Below are 15663 nucleotides of genomic sequence, written 5' to 3'. Positions count from 1 at the left end.
AGCTAGCTAGTGCCGAGAAAGGGAGAAGAGGTGCAACAAGAGATGGATGAGAGGCGGGTAGAGATGAGAGAGGGATGAGTGGCATGAAGGAGAGACGACGGTCGGTGAGATAGGGTGGATGGGATAAGAGGAGATGTGCTGGCGGAAAGAGTGGGGAGAAGGTTGGGAGAATTGGCGATGGCAACGAGAAAGGGAGGATGGGATGGGAGAAAAGCAGGCGGAGATGGGTGGAGGGGAGTGAGAGGAGTGGCGGCAATGGCAAAAGAGGGATTTGAGATGGGAAGTAGAGAGAGGGGGTCAATTGAGAATAAATATATTTTTTACTTCTTTTTAGCACCTTTACTATACCCATCAATTGACATGGGACATCTATTACATACTTTCAATCCAACCGTTCAGATTAGCTAAGATTTATTTCCGCTCTATCACCAAATATATATATAGGAGTAGTATTCTCTTGGGGGATTACAACACTTAGCCATCCTTGAAACCGCTCAAAGATAAGATCCGATGGGATTCGTGGTTGGTTGCCAAAAACTAATCATGCCAAATTTCCTGATTTTATGTGTGGTTACCAAGTAAGCAACTTTTATGATCCGAGAGCAAGTATAAGCAAAGGCTTAAGGCAATATTTCATACAGCATGGTCAATTCGTTCCCTAATTTGACCAAGTATGTATGCATTGTAAGGCCTACCATGATCTCTCCGGCCGGTTTATGCTGTTTCATCTTCTTCGTAAGGGAGGATATGAAGCTGAAGGGCGTAATCGTATCCACAATTGGCGTAATATTGCAGTTGGTTCCATCATGTTCCTGCTCCTAGCTTGATCCAGAATATACACAGGCCGAGAGCCCTAGTTGGTTGGTATTAACGGCGGCAATGCCATTTCTGATTATTACCAGATTGGAATCCTCTTGTTTTACAATCACTTGCATGGAACTTAATTGGTGAATTTAACTAGCAGCTACGTGTGCATTTTGGTGAGATGGTTGGCCCACCTACAGCACTGCACAATACAAGGTTTTAGTGGCAGTGACTTGCGCTGCTTCTTTTTCTTGCGAGCCAGGTAGTGTCTATGGCGATCAAGCGCAAGTTACCATGCAGCTTTGGTGTTTGTAAGGTAACCAATAAAGTGGCAACTTATGGTTCAGATATTACACGCTTTGGTGGTGTACGTTCCATTCTGCCACTAGGGATGGCAGTTTCCCCATCAGTCGGGTCTCTGTGGGTTTCAAACCTCACGAGGGCGAATTCGGGTGGAAAAATAGCCCCGCAGGGCCATCGGGTTAGGGGCCCAACCCAAATCAGGTTCAGAGTCGGGGCTATGTTTGCCCCCGCGGGCCCCGAAACGCAAGTGGCCCAGCCTACAGCCCACATCCACACAGCCCAGTGCACGAGCAGCCATGCACATGGCCACACCCACGTCGCCACATGTCGACGGCTCATCCGACGCCGTTGCGCACGCGCCACCGACCACCCTCATCGCGCACGCCGTGGCCGCATCCTGCACGCCATGCCTACCCGCTGTTGTTGTGTCTTGGACGCCCGCCATCACTGCGCCCTGTCCGGCCGTTGTCGCTGCGCCTGTGCTGCTCCACCCAGCCGTTGTTGCGCCTGAAGGTGCATCTAGCCTCTAAGTGTGGTTTTGGTAATTAATGAAAATACCTATATACTAACAATTGTGTTAAGAATTGTTAGTAGGTGTTCCATAGGAGATGTCTAAGTGATAAAGTATGGATTCATTGAGAAATACTATAAGATCAAAAGATATGCATCGAGTTCATTGAGCTCTAAGTGATGCTCATGTGATTAAGAAGAAGCTAGAGGGGAAGAGACATCGGAGTTTGAGGATAGTCTTTAAGAATATTGACAATAAGCATGAAGACCAAAGTTGCTTATGGAGATCAAATAACTAAAATATGAAATTGTCATTGAGTTTATAGACTAACTCATGTATTATATGCTTGAAAGTAAGTTGGGGTTAGGTTCCATATGAAGGAAAATATTGAATTGAGATATTCAATGTGCCGAGTTGGAAAAACAAGATCAAGACAAGCTTAGTGGATAACTTAAATATTTGATGCTTGCGGTTCATACCTCGGTGGTGAACCGGATGAAGATGATACGAAAAGAAAAGTCTTCTATGCTTGGTGTATGGGAAGCAATCAAGTGAATTTCATCAAACTTCCAGAAGATCAAGAGAGGATCGAGATAGAAAGAGAGGATGAACATCATCATCAAGCTCAAGTGAAAAGTTTATTACAAGCTTAGAAGAAACATCGGGACTCGGATGATGTGTTCGTCAAGTCCAATGGGATGGCTGGCTCAAGGCAAAGGTATAAAATGTAGACCATTTTCTTTTACTGGCCAATGGAGATTTGAGAAGAGAATTGACTGTAGGATAAATGCCGTACTATTAAGAGGTATCTAGACAATTGCTTGAGTTTTTTACCATGTGTTGATAAACTCAATCTTGCGTGTGCATACTCTCTTTGGTAGGATCCTATAGTTTGCAAATGGGTTTTGCAAATAGCTCAAGTCCATGTTCCTACTCTATGTGGCATGTCACAAAGTTTGCAAAAGTGTTTTGCAAGTTGTCATAGTAAATGTTTTAACCCTTGGTCGTATGGAACCTTTAGGTTGCAAATTTGTTTTGCAAAAGATTAAGGTTCATGCAGTTTTCATTGTAAAGGATCTTTAGACTATATTTTAGGTTTGATACAATATATTTGAGATCAAGCAATCAGTTATTTGAGATTAAGAAATCAGTTAGGATGTGTACCCATCTAAATAAGCTTTCTGTAGAGTCCAAGATCACCTAAAATAGACATCAGGTTAGAAAGTTATCGTGTTTCTCTTAGTGTCAGGTGTGATAGTCAGTGAGTGGTGGTCTGACCGCCAAGAACTCCGGTCTGACCACTAGGGTGGTGATCTGACTGCTAAGATGGCCGGTCTGACCATCGGATCTTGCAGAGAACTTTCATCTCTCTGAAACGGGTGACGGTCTGACCGCCATGGTGGCCGGTCTGACCGCCAGGGAACAGAGAGTTTTGGTAGTTTGTTCGAGGCTCACGGTCTGATCGTCAAGGTGGCCGATCTGACGTCAGAGGCCTGAAAAAGCTGTAACAGCTAGTTCTAGAATTGTTGGTCTAGTGGCGGTCTAACCACCATTTGTACTGCGACCTAACCGCCAGATGCGCAAAGAAGCCAAACTTGGGCAACGGCTACATTTTGGGTTGTGGCCTATATATACCTCATGTCCAGTGGCTTGGAGGGACTCTCCTGCCCCCATTGAGCATCCTTGAGCAAAATGAAGTCCTTCACACATATTTGTGTATGTGTTGTGCATAGAGAGGGTTATGAGGCAAGAATCAAGTGCATTAGTGATTGAGCTTTAGGCACATAGTGAGAATCGAGTTTGTCTTGGCTTGTTACTCTTGATGTTTGCCAACACCTAGACGGTGCGGTGGCGTTATAATCCATTGATCTTCTCAAAGAAGCTTGTGAGAAGGCCTGGTGTGATTGTGAGAGGCTTTGTGCTCGCCTTACCAGAGTGGTAAAGTGCAAATCTAGAGGAATCGAGGTAGTGGGTGGTTCATTGAATTAATCTGGCTTAAGATCAAGTTGCTCATGGTAAGCCTCTTCTCGTGTTGAGAATTGCATACTTGAAAGAGGAGCGGTTAAAGGTTTGAACCCGCCTCAACGTGGATTAGGGGAGACCGGCAAGTCTCTGAGACCACGATAAAAAATTTGATGTCTCCTTTGTGGTTTGCTACTTAAGCTTATTTACTTTGAGCAATTTACATTCCTAGAATTATAGTTTGCAAATCTTAACATAGATATAGAATTGATCACTTTCATGGTTCCCAATTTCATTCCTGGCCTTCAGATTATCTCTTGCCACCTCCAAATCCTAAAGCACATCAAAAAATTTCATGTCTTTAACAGGGATCTTAATTCCCATCCCCAAAGATTTAGTCACCAAATCTAAGTTATTGAGAACTGCAAAGGAATTGCTATCAGTTAGGGATGTACCTTCAAGATTTCTTTTTTCAGTCATGAGAGTGGCTTTCTCAGCAATCTCCATGCTATTGGTCTGATGCTTCTGGACTCTTTCACTTTGCCTGATATTTGCCTCCTCCTGATCTTGCTTGTCAGCCTTGGTGTGCCCCTGAGTAACCATCTCCTCCTGGCTGAGAGGCAGGTTTTTCAGGGCAGAACCTTCAGTATCTTCCTCGGAGCTCAATGATGTCATAGCTTCTTTATCTGGCATAGGGCTGTCGTTGTTGGGCACAGAGGGCTCCAACATCTCCTTGGTTTCAGTGGAGATATCCTCATTGAAACATGTGCCTGTCTCTCTTTCCTTTCTGTTACTGGTAATGGCCACTTTTGCTTCAAAGACTGCTAAGGAATCAAACTTGGATTTGGTCCAGTTGGACCCATACTCATTGATCACAGTGATCCCAGTTGCAGGTAATTGAACTGACCTAAGCTTTCTGTTTTCCTCACTTTCCATTTTAGGGTTGACTTTCATCCTCCTCACTAGTGGATGATTCTACACTTTTACCTTTACCAGCATCCACATGTTTTCCTTTGCCAATATCATCCCTAGGAGTGGGAGATGAGCACATGGTGGTGAATGCCTTCTAAGCATCAGCCATAGATTTCTTCACAGGTGCATTGGCAACCCCTCCCCCCCCCCCCAACTGAGTGGAGGTCTCATTCTTATTGGTTTGGTCACACTGACCAGAGGGCTTGGGTTTTTTGGGAGAAGGATGGTCATCCTGGTCTTTGTTAACTCTGACCCATTTATTTTCAGCAGCATTGGTAGCACCTTCCTAGGGGACTTCTCTTTGGAAGAGGAAGTCGTACAGGTGAAAATGTAGCACCCCTTCAACAACAGCTGGCACTTTATTCACAGCTTTGCAGGCAATTTTGGTCCTGACATAATCAAACTTTCCAAGGTTTTCCTTGTCCACCTCCATTGCCATGCCAACTAGGGATGCAACATAGCAAACAACATATTCATCTGTTTGGTCAATGGGTATACCTTTGATTCTGAACCAAGCAACTTCAAGGGGTCCCTTTGACCCAGTAGTGGAATTCCATTGACTCACTTTTATTATAGCTGTTGGAACGATTCTCATTCTCATTTCTAAGAAGTGTGGCAGCTCTTCCACCTTCTTTATAGTTGGGAATCTCAATTGAAATTGGTTTTCATTCACTTTCTTAGCATACCATCTCCAAGTAGAGCTGTGTTCAGCCAAAATCCTAAACTCTGCTTCAACTTGTCTGGCAGTGACCGCCCCCTCTTTCACGGTGAGCATGGCACAGCTAGCCATGTCACGGGCCTTCTTGGCACTAGATCTAGCAGTGATCAAATAAAATCCCAAGCCTAGAACAGCAGATCCACATAAGGGAGTAATGTGTTCCAAGGGTTTCGCAGAGGAAAATCATGGGTTCTTAAATCATCCCCAACATTATGGTGATCTCCCTGGATGGCCTTGGCCTCATCCCCTTCTTTCGGTGTGCCTCCCTTAGCTTCATGCTCATCAAGCGCGAGTTCTTTGCCTTTCGGACTCTCCCCATGCTGGATGTGGGGCTCCGCGGCCTGCTCCTTGTCAAGTTTGCGTTTCTCCATGGATGGTTCTCCTTTGTCCTTTGTCCCATTGACCCCATTGATCTTGGTCGCTCTGGGGCGACCGTTGAATCTTCCAGCTCTGCCTCTTTCAAATCCGCAGCGGGTGTCAAAACGACCAAAACCCCGACCAGAACGGTCAGTACCGAAAGCCCCGTGGCGGGGGGGGGGGGCAAACCGCTCGCACCCGGCCATGATTTTGCCCACCCGAGGAGGAGATCTAACAACCTGGGCAAAGGATCTGGAGTCTCCTCCCAACGTCGACCACTCGAATCTCCGCTCCGAACCAATGAGGGGAACGGCAGGAGATCTGGTGTTGTTGGGTCTCAAACCAAGGTTGCGGACCACCACTTTCTCGCAAACCCCAGCCTTGGTACTGCGCTGCCAGAGATGCACAAGTTTGAGGTCCCAGTCTGATTTAGGTTTAGGAGGAAAAGGGGCTGGAGAAGGAGACAGGGGCGAAGAAAGCGAGGAGGGAGGAGAGAACGAGAAGAGAATAAGCTGCTGGCGAAGAGGAGTGTGAGTGGGTGGAGTAAGTATCTGCACAGTGTTTCCCTCGCTCAGACCCGCTGTCGGAGACGGCTAAGGGCTGACCTCTGGATCCCACCCTTGGAGGAGCGAGACCTGTCTGGACGGTCCTGCAGACAGCTCCGTCGATTCACTCCACGTGGATGTCTTCGTGGCTGCCGGCGGCTGGTTCGCCGGGGAGTGGTACGGTGAGAGCCTCACATTATCAATTTTTTTTTTGTGTTAATAACTACTCCATAGCTTGTGGAGGAAGAATAGAACGACGGCTCGGTCCACCTCGTTTCCGTCTCAACTCAAGCGAGAGAGGGAGAGAGAAAAAAATAAGAGGCCCATTGCGGCTTTGGTCTGTTGGTGTAAAATGTGCCACGATGGACACTGACTGTGCACGGGCGGACGTCAATACACATCATCGTCATCCTCTCCACTCGCTGCCTGCCTCTGCTTCTTCCTCTTCCTCCAGCTGCTGCTGCTGCTTCGTCTTCCTCCGGAGGAGAGGAAGAGGCCCTCCTCCTTCCCAAACCAAATCATACAGCCACTACCATTATTATTAGCTACGATGCTACGCTGCTCATTCCACCTTCAACCCCAACCACACCCTTCCTCCTTCCCCGCTGCCGCCACCAACTGCAGCACCTCCTTGTGGTCTTCTTCTTCCCCATCCTCCTCCTCATCCCGCACCCACCACCAGAAGCAGAAGCTCCACCCGCCCGCCGCCCTTTCCCCCATTTCCACCCCACCACCCACCCACCCACCTGACCACGACCACAAACAAGATGCTGCCTCCCCCGATGACGCCGAACTCCTCGCGCTCCTCCGCGCCCACGACACCGACGCCGCCTTCCGCCTCTTCTCCTCCCACCCCAATGTCCTCCCTTCCTCCCCCACCACCGCCTCCCGCCTCCTCGCCCAGCTCTCCTTCAGTTCCAACAATCCCAATTCGTTCTCCCGCACTGCCCGCCTCCTCAACCACCTCCGCACCCGTGGCGACCTCTCCCTCCTCGACGCCAACTCCCTCTCCCTCGCTGCCGCAGCCGCCGCCCGCTCCCACAACGCCCGCCTCGCCCACTCCCTCCTCCTCTACATGCTCCGCCAAGGCCTCCTCCCTGACCGCCGCGCCTACACCGCCGCCGTCGCCCGCCTCACGCCACCTACCAAGGCGCTCCGCCTCTTCGACGCCGTCCTCCACCACCTCCGCCGCGCGCCCCGCGACTTTCTCTCCCCATCCTCCCTCCCCGACACGACCGCCTTCAACGCCGCGCTCAGCGCCTGCGCCGACGCAGGCGACTGCCACCGCTTCCGCCAGCTGTTCCACGAGATGCACCAGGAATGGAACGCCGCCCCCGACGCCCTCACCTACAACGTCCTCATCAAGATGTGCGCGCGCGCCGGCCGCAAGGACCTTGTCGCGCGGGTACTCGAGCGCATCCTGTCCTCCGGCCTCACCCCCTGTGCCACCACCTTCCACTCCATCGTCGCCGCCTTCGTCGGCTTCGGTGACATCCCCACGGCGGAGAGGATCGTGCAGGCGATGCGGGAAGAGCGCAAAGACATCTGCTTGCTCCTCAGAGCTGTGACCGCGGAAGCCGAGGGTGTGACTGACGTCGAGCAGAGAGACAGTGCCGCTGCTCTGCTTGACGACATTCTTGTCATAAAGCCGGAAGAGCAGAGCAGCACCCAAGAGCAAGAGGAAGAGGAAGAGGTACCGCTGCTGCCCAGGGCTTATCCGCCCAACGCCAGGGTGTACACCACGCTGATGAAGGGATACATGAACGCCGGCCGTGTCGACGACGTCGTGGCCATGCTGCGGGCGATGCGGCGAGAGGGTGAGACGATGCCAGCAAGCCAGCCGGACCATGTGACGTACACGACGGTGATATCGACGCTGGTCACCGCGGGTGACATGGAGCGCGCGTGCGCCGTGCTGGACGAGATGGCCGCGGCTGGAGTTCCCGCCAACCGGGTCACCTACAACGTCCTGCTCAGGGGCTACTGCCAGCAGCTGCAGATCACCGAGGCCAGGGAGCTCTTCGAGGAGATGACCACGGACGCCGGCATCCAGCCCGACGTGGTGACGTACAACACCCTGATGGACGGGTGCGTGCTCACGGACGACAGCGCGGGCGCGCTGGCCTTCTTCAACGAGATGAGGTCGCGAGGCATCGCGCCGTCCACGGTGAGCTACACGACGCTGATGAAGGCGTTCGCGACGTCGGGGCAGCCGAAGGTGGCGCACAAGGTGTTCGAGGAGATGGAGAGGGACCCGAGGGTGAGGGTGGACAGGGCGGCCTGGAACATGCTGGTGGAAGGGTACTGCCGGCTGGGGCTGCTGGAGACGGCGAAGCAGGTGGTGGAGAGCATGAAGGAGCGCGGGGTGCAGCCGGACGTGGCGACGTACGGCAGCCTGGCGAAGGGCATTGCCGTGGCGCGGAAGCCGGGGGAGGCGCTGGTGCTGTGGAACGAGGTGAAGGAGGCGGTGGGGTTGGTGGCCGACGAGGAGCTGCTGGAGGCGCTGGCGGACGTGTGCGTGCGGGCGGCCTTCTTCAAGAAGGCGCTGGAGATCGTGGCGTGCATGGAGGAGAAGGGCATCGCGCCCAACAAGACCAAGTACAAGAAGATGTACATCGAGATGCACTCGAGGATGTTCACCAGCAAGCACGCCTCGCAGGCGCGCCAGGACCGCCGCCGGGAGCGCAAGCGCGCGGCGGAGGCCTTCAAGTTCTGGCTCGGCCTGCCCAACTCCTACTACGGCAGCGAGTGGCGGATCGAGCCCCTCGTCCAAGATGATGACTACGACGGCCCCAGCTGAGCACAAAATTAATATAATTCTGCTGTCGGCGTTGCATGAAATTGAAATTTTTGACAAATCCAAACTCGCAAAAGGGTATATATTATGCTGCTTTAGAAGTGCACGATGGCATGTCTACAAACGTGCCATCCATTAGACCTTTGTACGAGGAACGACAACTTAGTGTAAACCTCAGCAGAAAAAAGTGGAATTCAGATATTCCTTCTACATGTGAGATCAGACTAATGATGAGCCAAGAGAAAATAGAAAAGAGCTTTCTTTATTGCGTTGTTTACCAAGTGTTTGGTTGGGGCGTGATCTGAACTGTACTTTACAATCAAAAGGAGGAGAATGGGAGGCAACAAATGCAGGTCAACAAGGCTATTGAACTACAACGCAGTTAGTCAGGATAAAATGAGGATCCGTGGCAGATAAGGCTCCGCGTTCAGCTCTGAGTCTCTGACCTTATGCACAAGAGGAAGTGAAGACCAAGAGATGCAGTTTAAGGGGTGCCAGATGTTCGGACACTTTTGGAGTACTTGGTACAGTCAAATGGACCAACATCTTGCGCTTTCCGTTTAACCTGCAGGAAGAAATGAAACGCTGTTGCATTATATATTGGACGAGCCGTAAGGTCTGCATGTTCATCAGTTAAGCTACTTTCAATCTTGGTAGGGCCAACCGCATCTGCTGATCTATGCAAATCGAATCAGTGTCTGGCGAATCCAAATTGTCTAATTGAAGAATGAAATATTTAGCTGGTAAATTTATTGCAAGCAAAACAGCTTGGCTTACTGAACAATAAAGTACTGCTCCATTACATGTTTTGAGAAACTATATCTCAAATTTGCAGTTACAAAAGAGCATACCGGTGACCAAGGACTGGGTTCTGGAGCAGTTTTGTCAGGAGGAGAATTTTGCACAGTGCCAGTCTTCTGTTCAAGAACTTCCTGACAAAAATATATTAACACTCAGGTGTAGTGCTCAGAATCTAAATTTCAGAAATGGAACTTGCAAGTTGCAGAAGGTTACTAGTTATATTCCATTCTCAGCTGTTTGGGCAAAATAGAAGGAACACAGTGATTGGTGCACTAGATTATAATATTCTTACAGATTATCCATCCAGTTACTTTTTTCTAAATATTGTTGCTGATTGCCCTGGTGTTGTACAGTAACTATATATGCAACATACCCCAGGAAATATGGCAATGCAGCAGCCTAAATTTGCTAGTACAAGGAGAATGGATTAGTGTCTGAGCATAAAAAGCATGGAACAAGCAACATGCACCCAAATATACAAAGCGAAGACTAGAAATTGTAAAGCTGAATTGTGGGCCTGTACTAAAGGATATTATGGAAATTAATGCGGTAGCCACTTATAAAATAAAGTGGGGGCACAGTAGACTAGAGCTGTACACAGTAGTATGTACTTTTAGGTTTTCTTTTGTTTCGTACAAATGACAGAAAACCATATCGACTTCGACTGTTTACTTATCTAAATGTGAAGTCTGAAAAGTCACTGATGTCAAACTGACCTGCCCACGAGCCTCCATGACGGCAAGCCATTCTTCTGTAAATGGTACCAAGTTTTTCAGATGATCTTTAAAAATAGTATTTGTTTGTGATCTGTCTGGTGCCTTATTCTTTCTGTAAAAGATGAGAATAAAACACTATCAATACACTTGTAAGTCAATTAACTGTATGCAGTCAAATATTTGATGCAGACTTACTCTATATGTGATGCACCCTCTAGGACTGACTTGTTTGTGTCAAGCACCATGTTGTCTTCCATATTTGGTTCAACTAATAAAACATGCCCTCTTTCCTCTTCTGGATTCATAGAACACTCGGTGCTCCTATAATTGTGGTTATGATCACACTCCACATGTAACAACGGAGTATCCTTTACAGCTGATGGATTATTTGTTTCAAGCTCCATTCCATCATCAGTATTTTGTTCTTCTGATGAAGCACGGTTAGCATCATTACACAAAGAATTGTTCATATCTGAATTACTGTCAGCTAAAGCTGGCATTTCATCGCTTGAGCTATCACAATGTGGCAACTGATCTACACATATCGTAGATTCCACTGGTTCCATTAAATTAGAACATACAGTATTCTGGTAATCGCAGGAACCAAAATCTTGCAATAAATCAACACATGGAGCGCAACTGTCGCCTTCGGACAAAGAAACAGCAAGTGCTGTTTCTCCAACAAAAGAAGTTTCCAAGTCAATCACTGCACTGGAACCACTGTCTGACTTGCTTTGACAATCGAGATCATTGGAGGTGAATCCTTGAGAAGAAATGCAAGAGAGTGACAATTTACTCGCCACAATAGGTTTGGTTGAGGAGCATGGGGCTTTAAGAGAGCAGTAATCCTCAACAGGTTGAATGGTTGAGGAACAAATAACTCTAAGAGAGTAGGAATTCTCAATATGTTCAATCTCTTTGATAACGTCCCTTCCTTCTACATGTGATGCGTCATTGTACACAGTTGGCACGCTATTTCTGGCACCATCATTCTTTTCTGAACTCAATGGCTGTGTAGTAGCTCCACTTCCAGTCAACAAGCAATCAACCCCTGGCCTTTCTTGATTATTTGCATTTTGATATTTTGTGGAGTATGTAATAGTAGCTTTTGACAAGGATTCCTTTTCCTGACCCACCAAGGTGTTGGGGTTACTCTCTCTAGTTACAGGCAGCACAAGAAGATTGGAAGCAGCATGGCAATTGGTTGACAACGGCTTTGTTAGACGGAGACTGCTTTTTAGATCCTCAGGCTGCTTATATCTGGGAGGTTTCACAACTGATGAAGTATTTCTTGCAAAGCACCTCCCCACATTTCTTTTAGCAGCATCACTATGTGACAGTGACACATGAGCATTTTCCTGAAACGGTCAGTCAAACAATGGCTGTTTTGACAAAAGAGCCCTCTCAAGAAAATAAAAAACAAATGACGAGTAAGTACTAACAGATTGCAAAAGTTAAGAATTTGACATTTGGAAGCTAAATTACTCCAAGAATAACAAACAGATTTTCGTAACAAATAACAGACATATTTAATTCTGCCTACAGTGAAATAAAATTAGAGGCAGTGTTTATAGGATGGGCATCCCTTCTCTTCAAACAACTTTCATATCATAGATCATGCTACATATACAATTTATATATTACTCTGTAACATTTAGTGACTAAATCTTTCACATGCATCAGGCACCATATATTCCCATTCATTTGCAGCGAACTAGTTTCTAAATCTTGATTAAATGCTAGCAAGAACTTAATATTTATTTATAAATCACAATAGCTGTCAAGAAATCACCTTATTTTCATACTGCAGAGAAAATAGGAAACGACACCAGTACTCTATACCACAATAAACAAGACGTTTGTTCCAAAAACGTAGAAGTAAATCATCACAGGTAACTTGGTATGGAAGAATGTAACAGACTACCTGTGTGAAAAACCCAACTGAAGGTGAAGGCATTCGAAGTGCTGATGGCTTAGCAAAAGTTGATGCAGTGCCACCAAAGGAACTAGAGGGGCTACTTTGTGGATGTGGTGAAAAAATTTGGCATTTCACAGAACCTTTGGCTTCTTCACATATGGCAGTAACAGCAGGCACCTGCAAAATTATACAAAGTTTGTTAAGGAACATTGTCGATTACTGAACAAAGGAAGCAGGGCAGATTTTTCAAATGGGGATACAAACCATATTATTTAACAAATTGAATATATAATGCTAGCACTCACCACATCCTTCTCCACGGGAGGTCCAGAAGATATAGATCTGGTCTTTGATTTAGGCGGGAGTCCAGGTACTCTATGAACATGCTCGGCTTTAACTGAAAATAGCATTATATTGAGTCACACAGCTAGTAATAACACATGAGTGCCAAAGGTAAGTTAGATAAATGGAATTTGTGGCTAGGAGCCTGCAAGTTTGAGTGAAAGAAAACGCCTGAGTTTGCAGGAAACTCAGTTTCTTACCAGGGGCTAACTTTTTGTTTGATTTTGAAACAGTTGCCAGAGATGAGGTACTTCTTGGGGCCATAGGAAGAGAAGGTTGAGACTTCTTGGGAATTCTTGACATCTGAGCTGTAGAACTTGTGTTTGGTACTTTCTTCTGTGTATAACTAAGTTAAGACTAACAACATCTGTAGTTATGAAGACTTAAACTTGTAACAACAGTATGGACCGAGAAGTCAGCCCAACAACAAAAAAATAATAAGGCCTGCCTAAAACTTCATAAGGATATATAGATCCTGCTGTTACTCGTGGTATGCACTTCTGGGTGCTTCTTACAGAACCACTGTTTTGTGTTCCCTGCAATTGATTGGTCAGCAAATAGCAATGTTGCTGGATGATTCTTAGTACTATGGCCATAAAACATAAAGAATGTATTGAGTAATGAACTGACTGAAGATTCTTTCCGTTCATCCTTCTGAGGTGTTTTCACTGAAGAGAACAATTTCCTTCCCTGGTTTTCTGTGCTGCAATGTTTTGCAGGCAATTTTCCATGTGAGTTCTCTGCGACTTCCTTCAGTACATATGTATTAGCATATCTCCCAGACCGACACAATGGGGACGTTATAGCACTGACCCCTGAGCTAGGGCTCCCATTTGACATCAGTTGGGAGCCAGTAAGCACAGAAAGCTCTGAATTATCCAAAACACCTACAAAGTTCAGCCATGTTGTTCAGCCAGATCCAGTCCAAACCGCAGCGTAGAGTTGGCAAAGAATGAATGTACCTTCTTCAGTGAAGAAAGCAGGGTTCCAGGCAATGCTTTTCCTCAAGTTGAAACCTGCAGGCTTCTTCCTCCTTGTAGAGGCAGACCCCTCTTTCCGCAAGGTTGGGCAATCCAAGAAAGTGTCTCCATCTTCGGAGATATTCTCTTTGTTGCCTGTGTTGATGAGCGACGACGAATATGTTTAAGATTAGAATTGATATCCCTGAATTCATGGCTGGATAGTGTAAAGTGGGCACTGCCATTTCAACCGAACTTTTAACCTACCAGGGGAGCAAACCCTAGTTATTGGCAACTAAAACTAAGCGCAACCTTGTTATTTGCACTAACAGTGGCAGGGTGGCGGGGAAGCACACACACAACCTAGGTCTCCTCGGCCCATTGGTTTGGATTGCATTGGCCACTGCTGCAGCGCCCAAGCCCCAGGCATCTTGTTAATCCCATTGAGTAAACCAGAGGCCACAAGTCACTAGACCGGAAGATTTTAAGCGCGAAATAAATTGCAAGAACAAGGACGGCTGGAGCAGGAAAACCCTAGATAGCAAATGAGGAGCGTGGGGGCGGAGAGAGAGAGAGAGAGAAGAGAGAGAGAGAGATTCACCGGATCCGGCGGCGGCGGCGGGGATGTGGCGCGGCGATGCCATGCGCGGATCTCAGACTCGGTTGGGATTTGGAATCCCAGAGGCGGCGAGGCGATGAGGTGATGGAACCGTAAGCCCGGCACAGCTAGATCTTCACTCGCGAGGATACAGAGATTTGGGTTAAATTATTTTCTTTTATTTTAGCGAATCAAGTTAGAGAAGTTCAAAAACTTTTAAATTAGTTTAGAAAGTACTTTCAAACCAATTAGAAAAAACCAATTAGAAACCAATTAGCGAACAAAGGTTTGGTGCATTCTCTGGTGTTCATAATTACAGCACCGGACTATCCGGCGTACATAATCAAACTTGGCGCCAAAAATCTTCTCTCTGCAGAAAATACTCCGACGCTCACAAAGTCCATCACCGGACCATCCAGTGTTTGCTTTTATTTCTGCTTCAGCACTGAAAATACTTCGGTGATACCCTCCGATATAGCCACCACATTCACCGGACCTTCCGGTGCATTGATCTCCAATTTCGCCTGAAAAATTGCTCTCTGTAAGAAATAGTCCGGCGAGTACACACTGCCCACACTGGAGCTTCCGGTGAACATCGAAACATCAGATGTTCACACCGGAACTTCCGGTGTGTGTAATTTTTCTACGTACAGAGAAGAATTCATCAATTCTAAACACCGCCAACTCGAGTTAGACATGAATAAAAATAAATATCCACAAACACATACTAACTAAGTTCAAGACATATGAACTATTGTCAATATCTCATCACATGCAAACGAAGACACTTCTCCACTTGGTTTCTCACTGTCAGAGGAGCAAGAACACACAATATGTAGAAAAATACTCATGATTTACTTTTGAAACATAAGATACAGATTTATCGGTGAGTAACTAGCTAAAGGAGACCCTGCAGACTCCATTGATTTGTGTCCTCCATGCACGATGAGCCTCCTTAGGTTCCTTAGATGCCTCTGCACAGTTCGGCAGGTGCGCACCTTGACGCTTCGGACGACGAGCTTGATCTTCTTCAGCTGGATGCCGATCCTCGCCTTCACCCTCACCAGAGCTGGCGGCCTCAACCTCACCGCCGTGGACGGGACGACAAGGCTGAAGGGGATGCGTGGAGCCGTGAACAATGAGGCCAATCTCGGGAGCGACGGCAGTAGCAGGTTTCGAGCTCGTCACCATGGCGGCCATGCTCTTTTGTTGTGTCTCGTCAGTCGCCGGCGTGGGTGTTGCGGATGGACGTGTCATGGTCTCCCCACGGCCTCTTGCTGACGAGGCTCATCTCGTCTCGCCGTGGTGTACCCATGCGTGGCCGCTCGTCGGCTACAAAGCATCGAGGTGTCGAGGTGGT

At 47.5% G+C, this 15663-nt stretch overlaps 2 protein-coding genes across 3 annotated transcripts; one reads left to right on the top strand and one right to left on the bottom strand.

Moving 5' to 3' along the window:
- Positions 1-6534: 6534 nt before the first annotated feature.
- On the top strand, positions 6535-9234 carry LOC133905879 (pentatricopeptide repeat-containing protein At3g09650, chloroplastic-like). The gene has a single exon (XM_062347665.1). The coding sequence runs from the start codon at positions 6723-6725 to the stop codon at positions 8970-8972; it is 2250 nt and encodes a 749-aa protein (XP_062203649.1). The 5' UTR covers positions 6535-6722; the 3' UTR covers positions 8973-9234.
- Positions 9211-14466, bottom strand: LOC133905878 (uncharacterized). Of its 2 annotated transcripts, none has more exons than XM_062347664.1 (11): positions 14307-14466; positions 13709-13861; positions 13377-13633; positions 13215-13282; positions 12947-13086; positions 12710-12801; positions 12411-12581; positions 10682-11844; positions 10487-10598; positions 9821-9901; positions 9211-9534 (listed from the first exon to the last, which is right to left on the bottom strand). In XM_062347664.1, the coding sequence occupies exons 1-11, from the start codon at positions 14347-14349 to the stop codon at positions 9454-9456; spliced, it is 2361 nt and encodes a 786-aa protein (XP_062203648.1). In that variant the 5' UTR covers positions 14350-14466; the 3' UTR covers positions 9211-9453. The 2 variants fall into 2 exon arrangements, with proteins under 2 accessions (XP_062203648.1, XP_062203647.1); XM_062347663.1 differs by having other exon boundaries at positions 9821-9897.
- Positions 14467-15663: the final 1197 nt, after the last annotated feature.

The sequence above is a fragment of the Phragmites australis genome, chromosome 23 (assembly GCF_958298935.1).
Source record: "Phragmites australis chromosome 23, lpPhrAust1.1, whole genome shotgun sequence".
Classification (NCBI taxonomy): domain Eukaryota; kingdom Viridiplantae; phylum Streptophyta; class Magnoliopsida; order Poales; family Poaceae; genus Phragmites; species Phragmites australis.
The sequence above is the reverse complement of the archived record's forward strand: the minus strand, read 5'-3'. Positions and strand labels throughout refer to the sequence as shown.